Below are 26,181 nucleotides of genomic sequence, written 5' to 3'. Positions count from 1 at the left end.
TGACAAACCCAACAGAAGATAGATGAAGTGAGCAAAGGTACAAAGAGACAGAAATTACCAACAAACAGGGGAAAATGTGGAACCTCACTGGTAATAAAATACTTTTAAGCCAAAACAATAGTGCAATATGATTTCTTACTTGACATATTGTCAAATGTTCAATCCACAAGTTGAATGATACCAAATTCATCCTGAAAAGTGAGGATCAGGGATTGGAGAATGAGTGCCTATGCACTGTTGTAAAAGCTTCAAGAGATGCACCTTTCTGAAGGACAATTTGACAATATCTAGTGCATTATCAAGTTTATGGGGTCCTTGAGGAGGACTCTGTTTGGAAGGTACATTGTAGAAACATTTCTGTAATTTCACAAGATGATATATATGATGTTCATTGCAATATATATATATATATATATATATATATATATATATATATATATATATGTATATTTTGCACAGCAAAAAAAACAAAAACAGAAAACAAACCAAAAAAGAATCCCAAAGCAAGCAAAGTCTCTGAACAGGGGTCAAATTACAAGGTACTCCTAAAATAAAGAGGCTTGAAGAGAGACAAACAAAGAGGATCAAACAGCAAAACCGAGGTTAGGTGAGCACCCAAAGACCAGAAAAGCTGACTGGATGCTGAAAGAATGCCTGCACCCTCATTTTTATCTCCGCTGCCCAGGAACTCAGGCTCCTGAGCCAATGGTAACGCGAGATTACAGGGAACTCTTTTCTTTCTTTGTATTTTTCGAGGGCCTTTCAGCTTTCTATACGGAGGAGCATGGATTACTTTGTAATGCAGTTGTGTAGTATCAACTTGGCAAAAACATGCCTGAATTAGAGAAATTACTCTACGAACCGAAGCATTCTTCTCTAGCTCCACACGAGGGCAGCATAAGCACAGTCAACAGCAGAAACAATTTCAAGGCATTGGATCTGAAATTGAAGGCTGCTGTTCAGGGCTGATTTTGACATATCCCTTGCACAAATTAATCATTACACTCCTTATTTTTCAGAAAAATGACTATATATTCATTGTAAACACTGATACATAGGAGAAAGGACAGGTCACCTATAACCAGGGGCAATCTGGCATTTATCTCCATATTTACACATGGGATGAAAAGAGGAAGCTATGTGTTTTATATCAAGGGGTGCGTCCCTCATACAACCGTTTCCTAAGCTGCCTTTCGCATCCAATGACTCTTGAGCGTTTCCCAGTTTCTCTAACTTCTCTGACAGGGCAGATGTAAAGGCAGCCTCGGGCCCCAGCCTGTGAACTCACTGTACCGTGCTTACCTGATTTAAATTGGTCATTTCCGTGGTTTAGCTGTCTTTAAAGTAGCAAAGATTTCCCATGTATAAAATATCCATGGAAAACTATATCACATCACTCAATTCATCACTGCTTTGACGAGGGATGAAGTGGAGCATCATCTCTCAATTTGACAGGTGACATTTAACATTAGGATTGAGATTTGCCCCTGTTGACTGAGACCCAGTTGGTTGTAACTCTTCTAAAATACTACCAATTATACATAGAATTTTAAAACTTATTTTATTGATTTACTATCACAGTTATTCCAGGAGATGAGTGGCCGACTGGAAGTGGCCTGCAAGGGTTTTCTTTTTCTAAGCACAGCAAAGAAAACAAAAACAAAAGAAAGAACTGGAAGCAAGCAAAGTCTCTGAAGAGGAGTCAGATTACGAGGCACTTGGGAAAATGAAGAGGCTTGAAGAGAGATAAACAAAGCAGGAATCAAGAGGCAAAACCAAGTTCTAAGTGAGCAGGCAAACAGCAGAAAAGCTGACTGGATGCTGAAAGAATGCCTGCACCCTCATCTTTTATCTCCCCTGCCCAGGAACTCAGGCTCCTGAGCCAATGGTAACGTGAGATTACGGGGAACTTTTTTCTTTCTTGGTCGTTGTCAGGGTCCCTTCAGTTTCCATAATGAGTATGGATTAATTTAATGCAGTTTTAAAGAATACGTAAAGAGCAGGTAAAGAACACATCTGCATTTTATCCATCACTCCAAAAGCAGAAGCATTCTTCTATTTGTCCACAGGAGGGCAGCATAAGCACAGTGAATAACGAAAACAACTTCAAGGGATGGGTTCTGAAATTAAAGGCTGCTGTTCAGAGGTTTATTGTTACATGCGGCTTGTACAAATTATTGAGGAGACTGTTCATTTTTCGGAAAAATGACAATACATACATTGTCAAAACTTTATAGAGGACAAGGGAGAAGTCACCAATAACCAGCCACAATCTGGCATTTATCTTCACATTACACATGGGTTGAAAAGAGGAAGCCACATGTTTTTCAACAAAGTGTGCACCCCCAAGGCAACTGTTTCCTCATTTACCTTTCATAGCAAATGTCTCTTGAGCGTCTCCCTGTTTTCCTAATTTCTCTGACAGGGTGTTTTTTAGATTTATTTTTGTCTTTTTAGGGCCACACCTGTGACCTATGGAAGTTCCCAGGCTAGGGCTCAAATCAAAGCTACAGCTGCAGGCTTCTACTGCTGCCACAGCAATGGGGACCCAGCATGGGTCTGTAACCTACACCACAGCTCAAGGCAATCCCAGATCCTTCACCCTCTGAGTGGGGCCAGGGATCGAACCCACCTCCTCATGCATACCAGTCAGGTTCATCACTGCTGGGCCGGAACAGAACTCCAAGCAGCAGTACTTTTAATGAGGCTGTGTTGAATCAATATGCAAAGAACATGCCTGGATTTTATAAATTCCTCTCCATGCAGAAGCATTCTTCTATTTCTCCACAGGAGGGCAGCATAAGCATAGTCCATAGCAGAAACAATTCCAAAACCTTGGATCTGAAACTGGAGGCTGCTCTTCGCTTATTATCTGCTTGGGCTTGGAACCTGTGCTGCTGTGGCTGTGGTGTGGGCTGGCAGTTGTAGCTCCAATTTTACCCCTAGCCTGGGAACTTATATGCCACAGGTGCAGCCCTTGGAAGAGAAAAAAAAAAAATAGAAAAAGAAAAAAAACGGAAAAGAAATGAAACCATAAAGAAAATGGATAGAGAACCTTCAGATTGGAAGAACATAGCTGCCAACTATTCGACCAATGAGGGCTTAATTTCCATAATATACAAAACGGTTCATACAACTCAAAATCAGAAAAGTAACCAATTCAATCAAATGATGGGCAGAAGAAACAAACATTCCTACAAAGAAGACAGATGGCCAACAGACACGTGAAAAGATGTCCACCTTGATAGTCCAGCTGCTATCATGTCAAGCCACTGCCCTGGCTCCTGCCTTTGGCTGGAAAAGAGTCTGTGGCTCAGAGAAACAGACTCACAGGCATAGAAAACCAACTATGGTTACCAAAGGGCAGGGCAAGGGAGGGAAATTAGGAATATCAGATTCACAGATACTACTGCATATAAACTAAACAAGGACTTACTGGACAGCACAGAGAGCAATACTACATATCTTATAATAACTTAGAATGGAAAAGGATTGAAAAAAATTGATATTTATACCCATATGTATATATCTGAATCAAATTGCTGTACACCTGAAACTAACACAGCACTGCAAATCAACTCTACTTCATGAAAAATACATCCTACAACTGACTGTGGTGATGGTTAACTCTGAGTATCCTAAAAATTATTGAATTCTCCTATTTAAATGGGTGAATTTTATAGTACACAGATATTAGTTCAATAAAGATGTTATCTCTGATTAGACCCCTAGCCTGGGAACCTCCATATGCCATGCGTACGGCCCTAGAAAAAAAAAAAATATGTTCTATCTATCTCCCGAGATTCACAGCATTACACCATCAATCCCTGGTAAGAACCCTGGAAACTCAGAAACAAAAGACACTTTATTCAGTAACATCTTCTTGAGCAGCAGGATCAAGATGGTGGAGGAGTAAGACATGGTGCTCAGCTTTTCCCACAAACACATCAGAAAAAAACCTTGATAGTTCAGCTGCTATCAAGTCAAGCACTGCCCTGGCTCCTGCCTTTGGTTGGAATATAGTCTGTCTCAGAGAAACAGTCTCACAGGCAGAACAACTGCCACAGAAACCTACTGAATGCAGGTAGCAGACTTCAAATCTCCAAGAAGGGCAAGAAACCCTCTATATAACTGGGTAGAACAAAAGGAAAAAAGAAAGATAGAGGAGAAGGAAAGAAGAATCAGGCTGGGAGCTGCACTCCTGAGAGGGAGCTATGAAAGAGGAAAGAAACCCACAGCCTGGGGGACCACCTAATTATTGGGGAAAGCAGCCAAGCTGGAGGAGAAGCTCTAAGGCCAAGAGAAGAGCTCAGCAGCCAGATTCGGGAGGGCAAAGCAGAAGGAGAGTCACACAGACCATGGCTACCACCTCCTGGGACAGCACAGCCTGTGACACCAGGGCAGGGGCTGGGAGCCGAGACTCAGGCTCCAGAGGTCAGTTCCAGGGAGAGGACTGGGGTTGGCTGTATGCGGACAGCCTCAGGGGCTAGGGATCGGTGTTCCACAGGCTGGGGAGCAAAGCACCACAGCCGAGGGATCCCAGGAGGTGGCCTGGGCCCGCGGGACCAGCTAGGTGCAACTGTTGGGCAGGGCAAGAAGAGCAGTGGTGGGACTGGCATGGGAGTCTCTTTCTCTGTGCCTGTGTGGGCTCTCAGGTGGAGGGACATCTCTTGCACAGGGTATGGGTGGTGAGGAAACTTGCCACAGCCATCTCAGACTCCACAGGTGGGCATGGCCTGCCACCACTCGGGGTCCACGGACAGGCACCACCTGCGGCCCCAGTCACCTCAGGGGTCATGGCAACTGAGGGCCACCCATTGCCCTCACTTCCCTGGGAGTACACACCGATCTTGTGGTGGCCACTGCCAAAGACTCTAGGCACGGCCTCCACCTCCCTGAGGGTCACCGCCACTTCCCAGGGCACTGCAACCAGGACCAGCCTGTGCCACTTCCCTGTGGGTCCTGGCCACTATGAAGGGCCCAGCAACCAGGCACTGGCTGTAGCCATTGTCTGCTGCCTCCATCTTCCTGGAAGCAAGCACAGGCCTTACACGGGACCAGCCCCTATGGAAAGCAAGCATCCAAACCAAAATCAGCACAAACATCCAAAATAATAATAATAATAGGCCCTCATGAACTTCCCAGGGGCACTCTGGCATATACATAGCCCTTCAAGAGTACAGTAGAGTTTATCCTAAACTCACAATATAAGAAAAATATAAGTGAAATGAAGACACTCGGGAATCATTCCCAGTTAAAAGAAGAATTCCCCTGAAGGAGCAAACAATGAAATGGACTCTGCAGTCTCATAGACATCAAGTTCAAAAGGGAAACAGGGAAAATTCTGTAGGAACTAAGAGCGTATATGAACATTAATGCAGATTACCTTAGAGCAGAACTAGAAATACAGGAACGAGCCATGAAAAACTAGAAAATTCATATGCAGAGGAGTTCCTGTCATGGCTCAGTGGTTAATAAACCCGAACCGGAACCATGAGCATGAGGGTTCCATCCCTGGGCTCGATCCGTGGGTTAAGGATCTGGTGCTACTCTGGCTGTGGTGTAGGCCGGCAGCTACAGCTCCAATTCCACACCTAGCCTGGGAACCTCCATATGCTGCGGGAGCAGCCCTACAAATAGCAAGACAAAAAAAAATTTATTTATTTAAAAAGCCTAAAAACGCCACTTCCACTCCAACAGAAAGTTCAGCCACGCAGTTGGATACTAACTATACACAAATCCACCACCTCTCTTCTACCTACAACAGGGACGGAGCAATGAGAATCCAAACAGTCCTCACATAAAAGCAGCCAGCTCTCCACTCCCTGGCAGTGAGCTCCATATGAAAAGGGCAGGGACCTGTCTGAGGAAACCCCCCACTTTCCTAAGAGCCAAAAATAAGAGATGGACACAGTCCATCCTCCAGGGTGGGGAGGCTCCAAGTCACTGAGTCTTTGAACTTTCTGGGTTCATGTGTTGGCTTCATGCGATTCGCGCACAGTACATATGATAAATTGGTAAATGAAAAAAAAAGGGGGCGGGACCCATACATATCAAGGCGAGTGCATTTCCCTGTGTGTAAAGTACACATACAAAGAAAACCTCTGTAAATGATACAGCTGGCAGGTTGAGGGAGTGCTTGCTGAAACACTCAAGGAGATGCCTGCTGATAGGCAGTTTACCACAAAAGGCATCCAGGGCTAGGATGGACCGACTGTTGGATGGAGGGATAGATAGGTGAAAAGGAAAGAGCATCACATGGTTGTGGCAGATTCTTTGTGGGTTACTTGCAAAATGTTCAACCAAGTTGAAAGTTCAGAGATTCTTATAATAAAATGTTGGGGAAATCACAGAGCAAAGAGCAACAAAACCCAAAATGCATATGAAGTATAATTCCAACTTTAAAAATACGAGCTGAAAAAAGATGGGGAAGAAATAGTCTACAATTCTCACTCGGGTGCAATTAAATGGGGTTTTGAGTTTTTCATTCTATACACACTGGCCACGGTCTTGTTTCCAGGATCCACATACTATGTTTTCCATAATACAAGTAGCATCAGCTGCCCTCTGGCCTGCGGAGGAAGCATCTGGGCAGCAGCATCTCCTCACCTGTGCGCCCCTCTCCTCACCTTGGCCTTGAGCACCTGCTGGGGCCCTGGAGTCCTCACCACACACCTCTAGAGATATGTCCCCAGGGCTTCCCAGGGATGACCAAACCTCAGGCTGACTCATGTGTTGTGGTCCCAGCTGCAGCCCCATCTGCACCTTTGCCCATCACTGTGCTACACCCTCCCCCCTTCATTTCAACCAGGTTCTCTAGCTTCCTAGTTTTTGTCACATATCTACGTTTCTTGTTTCAAGTGATCTTTCTCCAAAAGCTAAAAAGGGAACACTTCCAACTTTTTCTAAGTCATAAAGTAAAATCCCTGCATGGCAAAGCACTGAAAATCAAGAAACAAAGATTAGAAAATGGCAATTGAGAAATGTGCAACATATATGACAGCGGGCCGAGTTACCTAATCCATGCAGGCCTCAAAATCTAAAGTTAAAAAATGTGACAAACCCGATAGAAGAAGGATGATGTAAGCAAAGGTACAAAGAGACAAAAATTAGCAACAAACAGGGGGAAATGTGGAACCTCACAGGTAATCAAAGAAAGGCAAACCAAAGCAGTCATCAAGGGGATTTCTTACCTGGGAAATGGCCAAAAGGCCAACCCACAAGGTGAATGATTCCGAATTCATCCTCCAATGGGAGGATCAGGGATTGGAGAATGAGTGTCCGTGCACTGTTGTAAAAGCACCAAGAGATGCCCTTTCTGAAGGACAATTTGACGATATCTCGTGTATTTTCAAGTGCAAGGAGTCCTTGAGAAAGACATGGAATTTACACTGTCGAAATATTTATGTCATTTCACAAAGATGATATGTATGATGTTCACTGCAACGTTTTATTTATTTATTTATTTATTTGTTTTTAGCATGGCAAACAATACAAAAACAACAAACAAAAGAAAGAACTTGAAGCAAGCTCCGTCTCTGAACAGCGATCCAATTTCGAGGCACTTGTAAAAATGAAGAGGCTTGAAGAGAGATAACAAAGCAGGAATCAAGTAGCACAACCAAGTTCTAGGTTAGCACTCAAAGAGCAGAAAAGTTGACTTACTGCTGAAAGAACTACTGCACCCTGACCACGAATCTCCCCTGCCCAGAAACTCAGGCTCCTGAGCCAATGGTTAAGTGAGACTATGGGTGACTCTGTTCTCTCTTTATATTTGTGTGATCCTTATAGTTTTCTATAATGGGCATGTCTTCTTTTAAGTGAAGTTGTGCAGTATCCACATGTAAAGAACACGCCTGGATTTTATACATTACTCCACAGGCAGGAGCATTCTTCTATTTCTCCACACGAGGGCAGCATACGCACAGTCAATTAGCAGGACCAAGCTTTTCAAGGTGTTGGGTCTGAAATTGAAGGCTGCTCTTCCGTGGTTGATACTGACATGCTGCTGGCCCAAATCATTCATTAGATTGCTTCTTTCCCAGAAAAATGACTATATAGTCATTGCAAAAACTGATATATAGGAGAAAAGACAAGTCACCTATGACCAGGGCAATCTGCCATTTATGCTCATATTTATACATGGGGTGAAAGAGAGGAAGCGACCTGGTTTTAAACAAAGGGTGCGCCCCCAATGCATTGTTTCCTAATCTCCCTTTCACATCAAACGTCTCTTGAGCCTTTTCCTGTTTCCCTAAGTTCTCTGACAGGGTGGATTTTAAAGGCAGTCTCGTGTCCCAGCCTGTGAACTCACTGTACTGGGCTTACCTGACTTAAATTGGTCATTTCCGTGGTTTAGCTGTCTTTAAAGTAGCAAAGATTTCTCATGTATAAAATACACATGGAAAACTATATCGTCTCACCCTATTCATCACTACTTCGAGTGCTGATGAATTGGAGTATCATCTATCAACTGAACAGGTGCCATGTATTAACACATTTATTCCAGGAAAGGAGCAGCCGACTGGAAAGGCGGATCCCCTTGAGCTACTGCGGACTCACACTCCTAAACTACGCATTTAGAAGTCAGCTTGTGGGGAAGGAGTCCATTCCCTCATGTCCTCCACGTGGTAGGAGGCTTGCCTCTCAGCATCTCCCAGGTTAAGCATCTTTTCAAGCTCAGTGGCAACACAGTTTGTCTTTTGTGAATTTCCTATGGGAAGCCATTGCTTATTATCAGCTTGGGTTCTTTATCTGTTTCTTACTGATCTGAATATTTTATTCCAGGTCTGATTCATGAGGGGCCTCTAGAGGAAGCACGTGGTGAGCCCGAACCCTGCAATTAAGGGGAACTTCCTGGGAGGACTAGTTACCAAGGAAGGAGAGACTGGGGGCAAGCTGGGCGGGTGGGTTCAGTGCCCAAACCAGGCAGAAGAGGGCGATGTTCAGCACCTCGGTCCTCAGGCAGCAAGGCCAGGGAGGGTGCCCATTCTCCCTGGGTTCCTGGGCCTATCTGCCTGGATGGCGGGCCAGCAGGCATCCCGGGGAGCTGGAGGGAGGAGACATATATAACAGAGAATGGGGTGCTCCCAGAGCCCTCCAGGCCCCTCCACCTTGTGTGCCCTGTGCTCCCCTTGCAGGGTGACAGACCCGGGGAACCTTCCCCTGGGCCCAGTGAGTTTTACTGCATCTCAGGAGGGAGGAGGGCAGCCCCCAGCAGCCTCATGACAGCTGCCTCCTAATTCAGGGCTTCTCTGCTCTGCTGCGTGCCCCACACATGCAGGTGGACAGCGCCCTGGTTACATGGCCCTGGGGGACCTAGGCAGCTGCTCTCAAGTACAGACTTTGCCCTGGCTGCTTCTTCGGATGGAATGCAGTCTGTGTCTCCAGGGCTCGGGGGCCTTAGCCTGGACGTGCCCACCATACCCGGGCAGGCGGACCCCTTAGCCTGCAGGAGGAGGCACACACTGAGCCTTCGCAGTTTGGGACAGGACAGGAGTGAGCAGAGCCCAGCTCAAGCCAGCTGTCCTCCCAGGAGCTAAGCTCTGGTGCAGGCGGGAGCCAGGCCCTCAGCAAACCCCCTGCCTTCAACTCTCCCCTGAGAGGCCTGCCTGGAACCAGGGGGTCGGGAGGGCCCACCTTGGCCATCCTGGTCCCGAGGGAATGGGGGATGGTGGGACCGGACAAGGCCCAGGACGGGCATCAGGCACAGTGCATGGTTTGTGCTCTGTTCAGTTCTTCTCTCACCACGAGCCTTGTCTCTCCCTCCATAAGCTCAGTCTGTGTGATAGTGAGGTCTTGCTGTGTGTTCAGACTTGCTTTGAACATTCCTAACGAGGCAGAAGCTCAGACCTTCCGTCATGGGGAGCTGCTTCCCAGAGCAAGAGAAGGAGCTGGCTTTCCCTTCCGGAAACACGCCCAGCCCTGCAGGGCTGGGGACTTGACCGACATCCGGGTTCCCTCGGGTACCAAGGAGGCTGAGGGAGGCTGGGGAGGCAAGCCCAAGCCTTCACCACAGGGGAGACCAAACGAAAGCAAACGCTCACAACTCAACAGGGGAAACCGCACTGTCCAACCGGGAAGCAGGCAGGCGACACCAAGAGACATTTCACTCAAGAGGACAGACCGATGACAAACACTTGGAATGACCGGCAACGTCACTGGCCGTGTGGGAAACACAAAGGAAAACCACAAGGACATGCCAACACACACCTGCTACAAAGGCCGAGATGAAAAACAAAACCCTGACAGCGCCAAGTGCTCAGGAGGATGCGGAGAAACCCAACCTTCCAACCATGAGGAGGAGGAAACGAGAAGGGCACAGCCCCTGCAGAAGATGCTCTGGCGGGGTCTTAAAAACCTGACCATACACTCACCATGTGCCCAGCAGCCCCAGCCTGGGGGGTCCTGAATCAGGCTGGTTTGCCCGACGACGCGCAGGAAAGCAAAAGGCTGAGACGCCGAGGTTCGCAGCCAACACAGGAGTCCCTCCCAAAGCAGCCAAGCCAGGAGACAGGAAAACCGGTGTCAGACCCACCTCCCCAGAGGCACGGGGGTAACGGATCAAGCAGCAGCGCGTTCTGAACCGTTGGTTGGATCGCGCAGACCAGAGCGATGCTGGGAAAAGGTGTGGGACCCCTCGTCCTGCGCAGGCGTAATTAAGCTACATGCCCTGCAAGGGCCAAAGGGCCCTCGCGCATGCCCAGTTGCAGGGGCCAGGACCCTCTCCCACCTGAATTTTTAAGCAGCTCAGCTCTAGCTAGACACAGCTGACTCCGAGTCCTGGCCAACGACTCAGGCAAAACTCTCATTGTCTAGGCTCCCTGCTGCCTGGGGAACATGCAAGGCTGTCTGAGCCACAATTAAAACGACCTTGATCACTGAAGGCAGGTTACAGGGGAAGGGGACTTAAGGCACAGTTACCCACAGGTTCATGGAGATTGATCCCAGAGAAAGGAAAACTTACGTCCACCAAAAACTGAATACACCCAAACTATTCTCTGACCTATGCAGAGTTAAACTCTACTACATTGATACTATGGACTGTGACTTAGCAGTGAAACAGCAACAGCAAAAATGAACACACCTGGAATCTCGACATTCCTCTCCAGGAAGAAGCATTCTTCGGTTTGTCCACAGGAGGGCAGCATGAGCACCGTCAAGAGCAGGAACAATTTCAAGGTTCAGCCATCAGGTCGGAACCTGAATGCTGCTGTTCAGTGGATGATTCTGACATACTTCCTGCACAAATTACTCATGAGATTGTTTATTTTTCAGATAAATGACCATCTATTCATTGTAAAAACTGATAGAGAGGAGAATGGACAGGTCACCTACAATCAGGGACAATCTGGCATTTATCTTCACCTGTATATATATGATGAAAAGAGGTAGCTACATTTTTGTGTTTGTGTGGGTCTTTTTAGGGCCACACCCGCTGCATATGGAAGTTCTAGGCCGGAGCTCGAATTGTAGCTATAGCTGCGGGCCTGCACCACAGGCACAGCCACTCCAGATCAGAGCCGCATCTGAAGACTTCACCACAGCTCACGGAAATGCCAGCTCCTTAACCCACTGTGCCTGGCCAGGACTGAACCCAAGTTCTCGAGCGCACAAGATGCCCCAAATCCCATTGTACCACAGCAGGAGCTTCCACAGTCAGTTTTAGAACATGTATTTTTTTTCCTGAAGTGTAGCTGATTTACAGTACTCTGTAAGTTTCAGGTGTACAGCAATGTATTCAGTTACACACCCATATTTATATATCTATAATCTTTTATAATTCTTTTCCATTCTAGATTATTGGAAGATATGGACTAGTGCTCTCTGTGCCAGGCATCACATCCTTGTTGTTTATTGGATAAGGCGTAGTGTCTGTTCATCCCATAATACTAATTCCCCTCTCTTTTCTTGCCCTTTGGTGACCATAGGTTTTTTTTTCTGTCTGTGAGTCTGTCAGAGACACAGACCGCATTCCAGCCAAAGCAGCAGCCAGGGAAGTATCTGGACATGAGAGCAGCTGCCTGGTTCCCGCAGGGCCAGGTGACCAGGGTGCTGTCCACCTGCACGTGTGGGGGACTCAGCAGAGCAGAGGAGCCCTGAGTTAGGAGGTGGCTGTCATCAGGCTGCTGGGGGCCGCCCTCCTCCCTCCTGAGGGTGAGGTGGTATCTAGAAACTAGAGGGAGAAAACCAACAACCATCCCATCAAGATTCCACCCAGACTCCAGACACCAAAGAAACAGTAAAAACAGACCCCAGCAGGGATGAAGGACCCGCGTCCAAGATAATTTGAGGAGTGTTTAAACCTCTAAAGAAACAGAGCCAAAAGGACCGTTACAATTCACACTCAAGGTAGGAAATCCTCCTTCCCTTTCCCAAGCCCTCATCCCTCTTTTGATTAGGTCAGCACGGTAAACTGAGTTCACAGGCTGGGACACGTGGCTGCCATTGAAAACCACCCTGTCAGAGAACTTAGGGAGACAGGGAAATGCTCAAGAGACATTTGATTGAAAGGCAGACACCAAATTAGGACGCAATTGTGTGAGGGGCGCACACATTGTTTAAAAACATGCAGCTGCCACTTCTCATCACATGGATAAATGTGAAGGTAAATGTCAGGTCATTCTTCAGTAAAGGAGACTTTTCTCCTCAATATAAGGTTTTAGAAATATATATAGTAATTTACCCGAAAAAAAGAAACCATCTCATCAATACTTTGTGCAAGGAGTCTGTCAAAATCGACCACTCAACAGCAGCCTTAATTTCAGACCTGGTACCTTGAAAATTGTTCCTGTTATTGACGGTGCTCATGCTGCCCTCCTGTGGACAAACCGAAGAATGCTTCTGCATGGAGAGGAATGTGGAGAATCCAGGCGTTTTCTTTACATGGTGGTCCTACACAACCTCATTCCAAAGGAATACACGCTTGGAGTTCTTTTCTGGGTCAGCGGTCACGAACCTGACTAACAGGCATGAGGAGGTGTGTTTGGTCCCTGGCCCCACTTGGTGGGTTCATGATCTGGGATTGCCTTGAGCTGAGGGGTAGGTAACAGACACAGTTGGGATCCCCTGTGGCTGGGGCTGCAGTATAGGCCTGCAGCTGCACTCTGATTTGACCCCTTCCCTGGGAACACCCATGAGTCACAGGGGCGGCCCTAAAAAGACAGCAATAACAAATAAACACCACCCTGTCAGAAAATGTAGGGCAAACGGGCCACACTCAAGGGACATTTGACATGAAAGGTAGATGAGGTTATACTTGCACTGGGGGCACAGACTTTGGTGAAAGCCATGTAGCTTCTTCTTTACAGCCCCTGTGTAAATAGGAAGATCCATGCCAGATTGTCCCTGGTGACAGGTGACTTCTGTTTTCTCCTCTGTATCGGTTTTTACAATGTATGTAGAGGCATTTATCCGAAATAGAAACACGCTCAAGAATAATGTGCACAAGAGGCAAGACAACATCAGCCTCTCAACAGCAGCAGCCTTCCAGGTCAGACCCAATGCTGGAAGCTGTTCTCGCTCTTCCCTGGGCTTATGCTGCCCTCCTGTGGACAAATAGGAGAATGCTACCATTGCGGACCCAAGACTGGAAGCTGTTCTTGGTCTTCCCTGGGCTTATGCTGCCCTCCTGTGGACACATAGAAGAATGCTTCCATTGAAGAGTAATTGACAAAAGGCAGCATGTTTTTTGCATGTTCTTTAGGTATTCTTTCCAACAGCATTAAACATTAATCCTTGCTCACGATGGAAAGCTGAAAGGACCCCGGAAACTACAGAGAAAGAGAAAAGTTACCCAGCAGCTCCCTTTCCCATTGACTCAGGAGCCTGAGTTCCTGGGCAGGGGAGAGAAAAGATCCAGGTGCAGGCATTCTTTCAGCATCCAGTCAGCTTTTCTGCTGTGGGAGGGCTCACCTAGACAGACCTTGCTTTTGCCTTTTCATTCCTGCTTTGTCTCTCTTTTCAAGCGCCTTCATGTTTACAAGGACCTCGTAATTTGACTCCTCTTCAGATGCTTTGCTTGTTTTCTGTTCTTTTGTGTCTTGTTTGCTATGATGAAAATAAATGTGGCCATGAACATCATAGATCATCTTGGAGAAATTACAAAAAACTTCTACAATGTCAGCTCCAACCAGAGTCTTGCTCAAGGACTCTACGCCTTTATGAATTTACGAGAGGGTGTCACATTTTGCCCGGACATTTGGTGGATATTTGTGTAGTTTGTATCCAGCCGCATAAAGGGCTGGAGGGGGCCTTTCTTAGCTGTAGAAACACATGAGATGAACCCTGATGTGCAGGCCTCTCTAGCACAGGTAGACCTCGTTGCTCTGACTCCTGACTAGCATCACCCTGTCTACAACTTCCAGAACAATCTTTTTAAAATTTATTTTTCATTTGTATCAGCTGAAAGGTATTGGAAGAGAGTTGATTTATAACAATGTTGTCTTAATTTCAGGCTTAAGCACAGGGATCTGTTTACACACACATCTCTACCAATTCTTTTTACATTATTTTCCCATATAGTTTTTTATACAACATTGAGTGGGGCTCTCGTGCTCCACAGCAGGTCCTTGCTAGGTGTGTGTGTATGTGTTTGTGTTTCCTTGTTAGGACTGCACCTGTGTTATATAGAAGTTCCTAGGCTAAGGGCTGAAGAGGAGCCACAGCTGCCAGCTTAAGCCACAGCTCCAGCCACACCAGATCCAAGCCACATCTGTGAAGTTCACCACAGCTCATCGCAATCCTGGATCCCTGACACACTGAGCGAGGACAGGCATCAAACCTGCATCCTCATGGATGCTAGAGGGAACGTTTCCAAGGCGCCCCAGGGTATCCCGCCACCATAGCTGTCTAGGTGAATTATAGTAGTGTGTATATATATATGTTCATCCCAAACCCCTCATTTCTCCCTCCTGACGCGTTTCCCCATTGGAAGCCATTAGCTTGATTTGGAGATCTGTGAGTCATCTTCTGTTTTGTCAATAAGTCCTTTTGTATCAGTTTCTAAAAACCAATGTTCTTGGAGTCCAGTGGACTTATTACAATGTAGTGTGAGTTTCAGGTGTGCCACAAAGGGAGTCAGTTATCCATAGGCATGTGCACATTTGTTTTCAGATGCTTTTCCCATATAGGCCATCCCCCTGTATTGGCTGTACACTGGGTCTTTGTGACTCAATCGGTTGTGTGTATATTCAAGTGCATATGTGCCAATCCCAACCTCCCAATGTATCCCTCCCAAGTGTTTCCCCTTTAGTGACCCTAGTTTGGTTTCGAGAGCATTGAGTCTGTTTCTGTCTTGGGAAGAAGACCTTCTCTATCATTTTTCATGACAGTCCCCATGACTGGTGATGTCACGTGGTTCTTTGTCTTAGACGTTCTTCCCATAGTGTGATGATCCACTTGTATCACTTTCATCAGATTCCACATGCAAGTGATATCATCTGGTTTTGGTCTTTCTCTGAGTTACTTCACTGAGTAGGATCATCTCCAGGTTCATCCATGTGGCTGCACATGAGCTTAGCTGGTTTCTTCTGGTGAGGAATATTTCATTGTCTAAGGTGCTTCAGGAACAATCTTATGTTACCAGTGGCACAGAAGAGTTTTAGAGTGTGGTCCTTTCTTTTCAGAGAGTGCCTTCAATGCCATGATCCCCTAGAGGGGACGCCAAGGTCTGGGGAGGCAGTGGGTTCCTGGGGCCGAGGGGGGAGCACCAGTCATCTGTGAAAGGCCCACAGGCGATTCGGAAATGGCCCCACCACACGAAGGGCAGGAAGCAGTCCATTAGAGGTTACACTTCAGGAGTTCAGTGTTCCTTGAAGATAGATGTTATTGAATAACGTGGCTTTTAAGACACACCTCCGACCACAGTGAGGCTGTCACAAGGAGAGATGATACTGCGGTTCATCGCTACTCAAAGTAGTGATGCACAGGGTGGTGTGATGTAGCTTTTCATGTATATCCTATGCATGGGAAAGCTCTTCTACTTTCAAGGCCACTGAACCACTGAATTGAGCGATTTAAAGCGGGTCAGCACTGTACAGTGAGTTCACAGGCTGGGACATGAGCAAGCTGCCTTTTAAATCCGCCCTGTCAGAGAACTTAGGGACACAGGGAAATGCTCAAGAGAATTTTGATGTGAAAGGTAGATTAAGACACAATGGTATGAGAGGCACACAATTTGTTTAACAACATGTACCTTCTGGAGTTGCCATTTGTGCCCCAGTGGTAACCAACCAAGCTAGTATCTGTGAGGATATGGGTTCGATCCCTGGCCTCCCTCAGTGGGATAAGGATCCAGCGTTGCCGTGAGCTCTGGTGTAGGTCCCAGATGCAGCTTTGGTCCTGTATTTCACAGGCCATGGCTGTGGCTCCAAGAAAACAAAACAATAAAGGCTAAACACTAATGGACTTGGTCCTGGCCTTAGTGTGGTTGGGGTCATTTCCACATTGCCTGTGGGGCTTTCACAAATGACAAGAGCTCCCCCATCAGCCCCAGCAAAGCACCCCGTCACTGACCTTGGCGTCCCCACTTGTCAATCACTGCATTAGAGGAATTCCCTGAAAAGAAGGAACCAGACTCAAAAACTCATCATTACCACTGTTATATAAGAGTGTTCCAGAAGTACATATATACAAGGGAATATTACTCAGTTGTAAAATGAACGAAAAAATGACATTTGCAGCAATGTAGATGAAGCTATAGAAGATCACACTAAGCGAATCAAAGACAAAAATTTTGCTTTTATGTGGGCTCTAATTACAAGGGGATATGCAGTTGCTAAATTGCTAAACAGCTTCTACACCTAAAAAAAGCCCACGTCCAGCACAGCAGAAATTTCAATTACGCAGCTGGATATGAACTACACACAAATCCACCACTTTTCTAGGTACAACTGCACAAGATCTAGTATATTTATAAATGCATGGAGTCCTCGAGCAAGATTCTGTTTGGAAGTCACACTGTAGAAATCTTTATGTAATTTCACCAAGATGATGTCTATGATGTTCATTGCAATATATACATGTACATTTTTTAGCACAGCAAACAAAACTAAAACAGAAGAGAAGAACTTGGGGCAAGCAAAGTCTCTCAACAGGGATCCAACTACTAGGTACCTGTAGAAATAAAGAGGCTCAAAGAGAGATCAACAAAGCAGCAATCAAGCAGCACAACCACCGCCTAGGTTCACACTCAAAGAGCAGAAATCTTGACTTACTACTGAAAGAATGCCTGCACCCTGATCCTTGATCTCCCCTGCCCAGGAACACAGGTCCCTGAGCCACTGGCACAGGGAGATGATGGCTAACTTTCTTCTTTCTGTGTATTTTTCGGGGTCCTTTCAGTTTTCTATCATGAGCATGGGTTAATTTTTAATACAGTTATGTACTATCAACATGGAAAGAACCGCCTGGATTCTATAAATTCCTCTCCATGCAGACGCATTCTTCTACGTCTCCACACGAGGGCAGCAGAAGCTAAGTCAATACTGGGAACAATGGCAAGGTCCTGGGTCTGAAATCCAAGGCTGCTGGTCAGAGGTTGATTTGGACATGCTGCTCGCAGAAATTACCCATTAGTTTGTTTCTTTGCTGGATTAATGAATAGACATTCATTGTAAAAACTGCTCTAGAGGAGAAAAGACAAGTCTCATATAATCAGGGACAATCCAGCATTTATCTTCCTATTTACACATGGGCTGAAAAGAGGAAGCTACATGGTTTTAAGCAATGTGTGTGCCCCTCAGACAACTGTGTCTTAATTGATCTTTCACATCCAATGTCTCTTGAGCATTTCCTGTTTCCTTCATTTCTCTGAGAGGGTGCTTTTTGTTCATTTCATTGCCTTTTCAGGGCCCCACTCAGCACATGTGGAAATTTCCAGTATAGTGGGTCAAATCAGAGCTACACATGCAGGCCTCCACCACAGCCACACCAGCTCCACATCCCAGCCGCTTCTTAAAACTACATCACAGCTCAAGGCAATGCCGGATCCTCACCCCACTGAGCGGGGCCAGGGATTGAACCTCTGTCCTCATGCATATTACTCTGGCTTGTTCACCACTGAGCCACAATGGGAAATCCAGCATGTATCATTTATTTATTTTTGTCTTTGTAGAGCTGCACCCTTGGCATATGTAAGTTCCAAGGCTAGGGGTCGAATCGGAGCTGGAGCTGCCTGCCAGCCTATATCCCAGCCTCAGCTACGCAGAATCCGATCCACATCTGCCGACTACACCCCAGCTTATGGCAACACCAGATCCTATACCCATTGAGCAAGCACAGAGATTCAACCCGTTTCCTCAGCGATGCAGTGTCGGGGTCTTTATCCATTGAGCCACAATGGGAACTTCCTTAGTTGTTCATGAAGATAATTGGAATTGCTGTGTGATGTCCCATGAGAAGGATATAAAGTGGGTAACTGTACATATTCTCTAAGCGGGTCCCCCCTCCCACCACGCTTTGTCCCACTTGTAACCCAGTGATAAGTTCAGTGGGCATGTGTTTCACTGACGTCTCTGCACATCCCACTGCTCCCTTCCTTGAAAGACAGTGAGCAAAGGATATCCCTGGAGTTTCTCCTTGTATGTAAAATCGAGTCCTCTGGGATGGCTAGGTGACAGACAGAAGCCCCATGGGAAGCTGGCCCCATCTGAGCAGGCCAGTTTCTGACAAATGAGGAGTGATCTTACCCGGTCCATCCTACCTGACTCATGGTACCATGTGTATCCAGGACTCAGGTGGAAGGAGGTCATTCCCCGTGAATGAGGGTGTCTCTGCTAATGTGTTCCTTGTCCGTGGTCTTTCACAAATAAATCCCCCCCACGTGGGTGCCCCTTCTGCGAACACCTGCATGTGCACGTTGCCACGGCTTCAGAAATGGCATTAACTCCAGGTGAGATGGGTTAGGAACCATTTCTGGGTGACAAGAAAAAGGGATTAGGGAGCATGTCTGAAACACTCACAAAGATCTGAAAAGTGGACTCAGGCTCCATGTCTTTTTATTTCAGAATAAATAAAGCTGAGCGAAAAAGAGGAGCCCAGAGGAAGAAAGGAAGCACCAGGCCGTGCCCTGATCAAGAGGAAAAGGGCCGCTGCCATGGCATTAGTGACCTAGCAACTCGGAACACTGGAGATGCGGACAATGGGCAGGAGAATGTGGAATCAGTGGAAGGCTGAGGACAGGACCTGGGACTCAAAGGCCAGGTTCACAGTGTGGCTGAGAACTCAGCTCTGTCCACACTGAGGAGCCAGGCGCTGAGAGGAGAAGATGTCAGACGGGGGACCTGAGATCCATGGCAAGTGTTCCTTGCCAAGCGGGCCTTCCCTCGCCCCAGACGCTCCTTCCTCTGCAGATGGGTTAGTAGAGGCTCTGCCTTCTTTGATCTCTATGTGTTTTTTTTTTGAGGTGGTTACATAGAGAACGTTAATTATTTTCCTATTTTAAACACACTGCTCAGTGGCATTAGGGACATTCACGATGTCGCCCAGCCAGCAACACCATCCATCTCCCTAAAGGGAAACCTTTGTCTCAGATGAACACTAACTACCCATGCCTCCCTCCTCTAGGCCTTGGGCTAAATGTCCATTCCTCCCTCCCTGGGCTATGAATCTGACCCCTCGAGGTTCTGAATATAAGTGGGAGCATATGCTATGGGCTTATTTCCCTCAGCAGAACTAGTCTTTAAGGCTCATCCCTACTGCAGCCTGGGACAGAATCTCCTTCCATTCTAAGACTGAAAAGTACTCCACTGAACGGAGAGACCACACTTTGACTATCCCTTCATCCATGGATGGAGATTTGGGTGCTTCCATGTCTCTGCTCTCACGAATTATGCTGATATGAGCATGGGTGCACAAGAAGCTGTTCAAGTCCCTGCCTTTCCTGTTGTGTAGAAATAGCCAGAAGAGAAATTGCTGGATCATTCGGTAAGTCTAGGTTTTTTGAAGAATGATCGTTCTTCACGGTGGCTGTACCAGTTTCTAGTCCCACCAGCAAAGCTCAAGAGTCCCAGTGCTCCACATCCATTGGCCAACACTTGCTATCTCCTGCTTTGATTTCTTTTGTCTTACATTAGCCAACCTCTTGAGTTTAGGTTGTATTTTGTTGGGTCTAAGATCTTTTTCACCAGGTCGAGTGAAAAGAAAACAGAAGACTCTGACACAGATACCGAAGATAAAGAGACCAATGCAACTGTTCATGTAACTAGAACTCAACCTGTAAAACACAGTCCTTTGTTTTCCTCATATTTGGCTTTTCCTTCTATGGCTATTGAGCTACTTCCCTGGGCCAGGCCTGGGCTCCTCTCACATCTGCTAAGGGTCATGGTGAATGAATTACTTTCATGCTCACAACACACAAGTGTATTTACACACCAGAATCCACCCTCCATTGCTTCACTTGAATGAAGTCTTTCTTCTTCTCTCAAAAAATCATCCCCAACCAATATCTACTGAAAGGCCAAATATCCATAAAAGAAACAATCCGAGGTTGTGAACACAGTGTTGAGCAAAAGAAGCCAGTCACACTCAGACACCTACTGCCCAATCCCTTTCTTGAAAGCAGACAGAGGTGAACTGTTTGGGCTATATTGTGAGCTGGAAAAGTCTCCGGACAAATAAGGAAGAGGTGATACTGTGTCTCCTCAGCCGAGCACTGGCTGTGTGGGTATTGGCCCCGGGGTGACTCACTGAGCTCTCTACTTAGATTAGGGGCTGTTTTCTATCAATATGTGGTTCTTCATGATACAAATAGATTTCCAAACCCACAACCCCACTCAGCATATAGACCCCCACCCCCAGTTCTATTCACGGCCCTGATTATGTTATACAGACAAGTTTCTTGCAATGGGCTGTTTGTACTTGATGTATGGTGACCATCTTCCTTCCGGTCACATTTTGCATTTCATCACCAACTAGGATGGCCATCATCAAAAAGACTAAAATCATCCAAATGTTGGACAAGATATGGAGAACCTGGGAGGGTCACCCATTGCTGGTGGGAATGTAAAATGGTACAGCCACGCAGGGAAACAGTTTAGAACTTTCTCAAAAGTTCACCTTCCACTTGCCATACGATCCACTCATCCCTGCCTTGGGTGTCCACATGCGAGACATGAGAACATGGGCCCAGCCAACGTATTATTAAAGTCTGTTTATAGCAGCATTGTTCACAACAGCCAAAACTTGGAACCAATCCAAATGTCCAAACACTGAGGAATGAATCACCAAACGGTGGTCCAGCCATACAACTGAATGCTCCTCTGCAGACACAGCAACAAAGCACTCACATGCTCCAAAATGGATGAACCTTGAGAAGAGTCAGACACAACACACCACACTGTGGACGCTGCCATTACATTGTGAATGTTGGCACAGAGCTCCCTTGTGTGGAATGAGCATAAATGATGGTCACCAAGCCCTCTGGGGGGACTGGCAGTTGTTTCCCCATTTTTCCATAGTCCCCGCAGTGCTGACCCTCTCTGCGACTAAATGTTTATGGCCAGTCTCGATGAGATGTTTGCACAAATGCCCCAAAGTGGAACTGCCTGTTTGAAGGTCTTTGCACGTTAAGGCTTCAGTCCATAATGCCAGCTGGCCCCTCACATCTTTGCATGGCCTGCTCCCCTCCCTCCACATCCCCTCATGCCCCCACAGAGGTCTCTTTCCCCAGGTAACAGGCCTTCTCTCCAGCAAAGCACCTGCCTCTGAGAAACGCACCTCCCTCTGAGCAAAGCACCTCCCTCTCAGCAGAGCACTTACCCCACAGGAGAGCGCTGCTCACACTGGGGACTTGTTCCAAGTACCAGGTTCCCCTCTCCTGATGTCCTGTGTTCCTTTTCAGTTCCCCTTGGACTGCATCCACTTCGCCCTTATTTAATGGACGCCTGAAACTTCAGCTGATGGGATTCGTGGTGGCCACTGTGGGATGGGTCCTCGGAACCACATCCATGGCTCTGGCTGAGTGGCGAGTGTGGTACGTCAACAGCACCTCGCTCTTATCCTCCCACCTAGCCTGCGTGGGAGTGTGGAGAGCCTGCATCTTCCATCAAGGCAATGGCCTCGACCGTGCCATCGGATGTCAGGGTTACAGCTACTTCGATCCTTACATCCCAATGGATATCCATGTTGCTCAAATACTCCTGCCGCTCGCCACCGTTCTAGGGATTTTCAGCAAAGCTGCCATCATCTTTGCGCTTAAGAGCATGTACCTGAGCAAAGTGCAGAAGACCTGTGATCCATCTGCTGTTGCAGGGATGCTGAGCATAGCTGCTAGTTTCTGTATCCTAGCTGCTGTGGTCTGGAACCAACTGTCCATCCAGACCGAAGAGGGAATTGCCTTCCCACCATCTTTCAATCTACCCTTCAAGCCGGACTCCCAGGAAGTCGGTGGGGCTGCTCTCATGGCCTTTCTTGGTTCCTGCGGGCTCTTTTTTGGGGGGTTGGCTTACTTCTCTTACAAATACCCACTAGACAGCCGAGTGCATCCTACAACTTCAGATACATAAAATTCCTCATTGCATTAGGCTTTCTAAACCCCAAATTACCAGAGTTCATTGGAAGTGTTACATCAGGATGCTGCGTCCCTTAGTTGTAAAGACTCTAGACCATCACAAATGTAGTTTGGGGCAGATAATGGCTGTTACCCTTTGTGGCTGCATTCGGTTCCCTCGTTGCCTAGTTGAACAAAGAAAATGCCATTAAAAAAGCTTACGTACTTGCCAGTTGGTCTTATTGGATCTGCATTTTAATGACTGTCAAATCTTCCATATTCGCAAACTGGTGTGGATATAAGTTTCGGAGAGTCTCACGTTCCCCTCTTAAACTTCTGCTAAAAACACCCAATCTTCTTTCCTACAGCCTGGTAATCACCTGTATCATGTAAGACTGTCCAAGATGTGCACAGGTACATGGAACCACTCCCCCAATTTACTACCAGACTCAAAAGGTATCAAGATTCTCCAACACTACCTTTATCTCTCACTTCCCCTGTTTCATTGTTTTTGTTTTTGTTTTTTTTAGGGCCACACCTACAGCATATGGCTAGGGGTCAAACCAGAGCTGTAGCTGCAGGTCTACACCAGAGCTTGCAGCAACACTGGATCCTTAACCCATTGAGCAAGGGCAGGGGTCGAACCCACATCATCATGGACACTATTACAGATTCTTTACCTGGTGAGCCACACTGGGAACTCCTTCCCCTCTTTGAACCTCTTTTTCTTTTCCCATGGGATTTTAAAGCAAACCCCAGGCATCAGGCCCCCTGATATCCCCCAACAGTGATTCAATATTACTAACAAATGGGCATTTCCTCACAGAACCATATTCTACCTTAAAAACATTAAAAATCATTCCTTGTGATCAAATACTTAGAATTTTTTAATGCCTCAGAAATAGCTCTGCATCTGTTTTTTTCCACACAAGGCACTCAGTCTGCCTCTCAGCTCTTCTGCTTTGGCTTTTAGGGCCACACTTGTGGCATATGGGAGTTCCCAGGCTAGAGGTCTAATCAGAGGTACAGCTGCCGGCCTATGGCACAGCCACAGCAATGCTGGATCTTTAACCCACTGAGCGAGTCCAGGGGTTGAACCGTAACCTCATGGTTCCTGGTCAAATTCATTTCTGCTGCACCACAACGTGACATCCTGCCTCTGAGGACTTCATGTAAAGCATTCTGCCTACTACACCCTCTCTGCCCTTTAAGAAGTGGACACTGACTCAAAAGTGGCTCAACTGTTCTTGCTTTAAATGTGTTCCTTCTCGAGGCTTCACTTTCTTTAAGGGCCGAGAGTGGGCAGCAAGGGGAGTACTTTACAGTCTAGGTCAGCTCTTTGAGAGTATGTCAGAGGTGGCGCCCTGTACTTCATCCTGAGTGCATGCCACCAGGCAGCACACATGAAGAGTCCTTTTTCGTGATGCTAAGATGGATGAATGGAGCACGAGAGAATAGCTGGGTCCCTTTCCTACATTTCAGCACACCTCCAGCTCGTTTCATCTATTGATCTCCAGGGTTGACCCCTCATGTGGAAGATGGGAGTCACTTGCCTTGTACCTTCTCTCGGGTACAGGCATGCTCTGCTTCCCAGTGCCTCATCCCCTTGTGCTACTCAGCAGAGGGAGACGCCCTAGTCACCTTTTGATTATCCCTGCCTCTTTTCCCACGGATTCAAACTGAAAAAGAGATCCAAATAAGTTGATCCACAATCTAGATTTTGCTTCACTGTCTATGTTTGGTTTCCACAAAATACATCAGGATATTCTGAAGCTGCATCCCAAAGAAGCCAACATCTAAAGGTGGAATTCTGGAGTTCCCTTCCTGGCTCAGCGGAAACGTACCCAACTGGTAAACATGAGGACTCAGGTTCTAGCCCTGGCCTCACTCAGTTGGCTGAGGATCTGGCGTTGCTGTGGGCTGTGGTGCTGGAAGTGGTATTGGAAGCCCTAGCCACAGCAATCAGACAAGAAAAAGAAATAAGAGGATTCCAATTTAGAAAGAAAGTTAAACTGCCACTGTTTGTAGATGACGTGATACTATTCATAGATAATCCTAAAGACGCAACGATAAAACTACTAGAGCTCATCAATGAATTCACTCAAGTTGTAAAATACAAAAATTAATATACAGAATTCAGTTGCATTTCTATATACTACTAATGAAATACAGGAAAGAAAAAAACAGTCCCATTTATCATGGTCCCACTTATTACACTAAACAGTATAAATAGGAATTCCCTTGTGGCTCAGTGGCTTAAGACTGGCGTTGACACGGCAGCAGCTCAAATCATTGCCGTGGTGCAGATTTGTCTGTTTTTATGGCCACACCTGTGGCATATGGAAATTCCTGGGCTAGGGGTTGAATCCTAGCTGCAGCTGCCAGCCTATAGCACAGCCACAGCTACACCAGCTCTGAGCTGCCATGGCAACTTGCAGCAATGCCGGATCCTTAACCCACTGAGTGAGGTCAGGGATCAGACCCACATCCTCACCAACACTGTCCATGTCAGGTTCGTAACCTGCTGAGCCACAACAGGATCTCCTTTTTGTTTGTTTGCGTGCTTTGTGGCACAGGTTTGATCCCCCGGCCCAGGGAAATTTTACATGCCATGTATACTGCAAAAAAATAAAAAATAACAAATAGCTAGGAATAAATCTAACCAATGAGGTGAAAGACCTATACTCAGAAAACTGTAAGACACTGATGAAAGCAATTGAAGATGACACACAGAGATGGAAAGATATACTGCATTCATGGATTGGAAGAATTAATATTGTTCATCTACAGAATCTATGCAATCTACACCAAAAAAACAAGAGCATTTTTCAAAGAACTAGAGTACACTTAAAATTTGCACGGAAACACAAAAGACTCCAAATAGCCAAAATAATTTTGAGCCAGAACAGAGCTAGAGGTACCCCACTCCCTTACTTCAGATTTTACTATAGGACCACAGCCATCAAACACTACGGTACTGGCACAAAACCAGACAGATACAGAGAGAAGGTGGAGTAGTAGACTGTGAAGCTCACCTACTCCCGCAATTACACTGAAAATCCTTCAACGATGTGGAATGGCTTGCACAGAAAATTTGCTGAATGTTTCTGATAGAGCAAGAAAATTTTCACGAAACAGAGTAGGACAAAAGAAAGAAGAAAAAAGGAAAAAAGTGAGAAAATGAGAAAGGACGTGGGATAGGACCTGTACCCTAAGGAGGGCGCTAGGAAAGAAGAAAAGCTCCTGCACCCTGGGGAGTCCTCCCACCAGCAGGGAGATCAGCCAGCACAGAGGAGGAACATTTGCGTGTCAGAGGAGAACACACTAATCGGTTTGAAGCAATTAAAATGGAAACAGTCCTGGACAAATGGTCCGTGCTTCCTCCCTGCACTTCCCAAGTGTCTGCTGGTGTGGGCAGGGGTTGGGGATATAAATGCAGGTTTTGGAGATCAGATTCAGAGAAAGAGCTGGGGCCGGCTGTGGGGGGAAAAACTAAGGTTGGCCCCATGGAAACAGCCTGTGGGGCTAGAGTTTAGGGTGATCACATTTGAGGATGAAAGGTGAGGAAACCTGGATGGGGCTGGAGGCTGGGGCTTATTCTTTAGGGATTTGGGAGGGAAGGGGTGGGATCCACCACTACAGCCTTGTTCCCTGCACATGCCCTCAGGCAGGAGGACACTGCCTGCTCCAGC

The 26,181-nt window shown here is 46.6% G+C and overlaps 1 protein-coding gene across 1 annotated transcript; it reads left to right on the top strand.

Moving 5' to 3' along the window:
* Positions 1-19,007: 19,007 nt before the first annotated feature.
* Positions 19,008-22,716, top strand: LOC146394467 (claudin-34-like). Its single transcript, XM_085007454.1, has 2 exons — positions 19,008-19,356; positions 21,842-22,716. The coding sequence occupies exons 1-2, from the start codon at positions 19,268-19,270 to the stop codon at positions 22,503-22,505; spliced, it is 753 nt and encodes a 250-aa protein (XP_084863580.1). The 5' UTR covers positions 19,008-19,267; the 3' UTR covers positions 22,506-22,716.
* The last annotated feature ends 3,465 nt before the right edge of the window (positions 22,717-26,181 follow it).

This window comes from Sus scrofa, chromosome X (genome assembly GCF_054392235.1).
Source record: "Sus scrofa isolate SSC_HxYL_T2T_F1_AM1 chromosome X, Sscrofa_HxYL_maternal_Yorkshire_Landrace_v2.0, whole genome shotgun sequence".
NCBI lineage: Eukaryota > Metazoa > Chordata > Mammalia > Artiodactyla > Suidae > Sus > Sus scrofa.
Note: the sequence above shows the minus strand (reverse complement) of the source record. Positions and strands in the feature narration are given on the sequence as shown.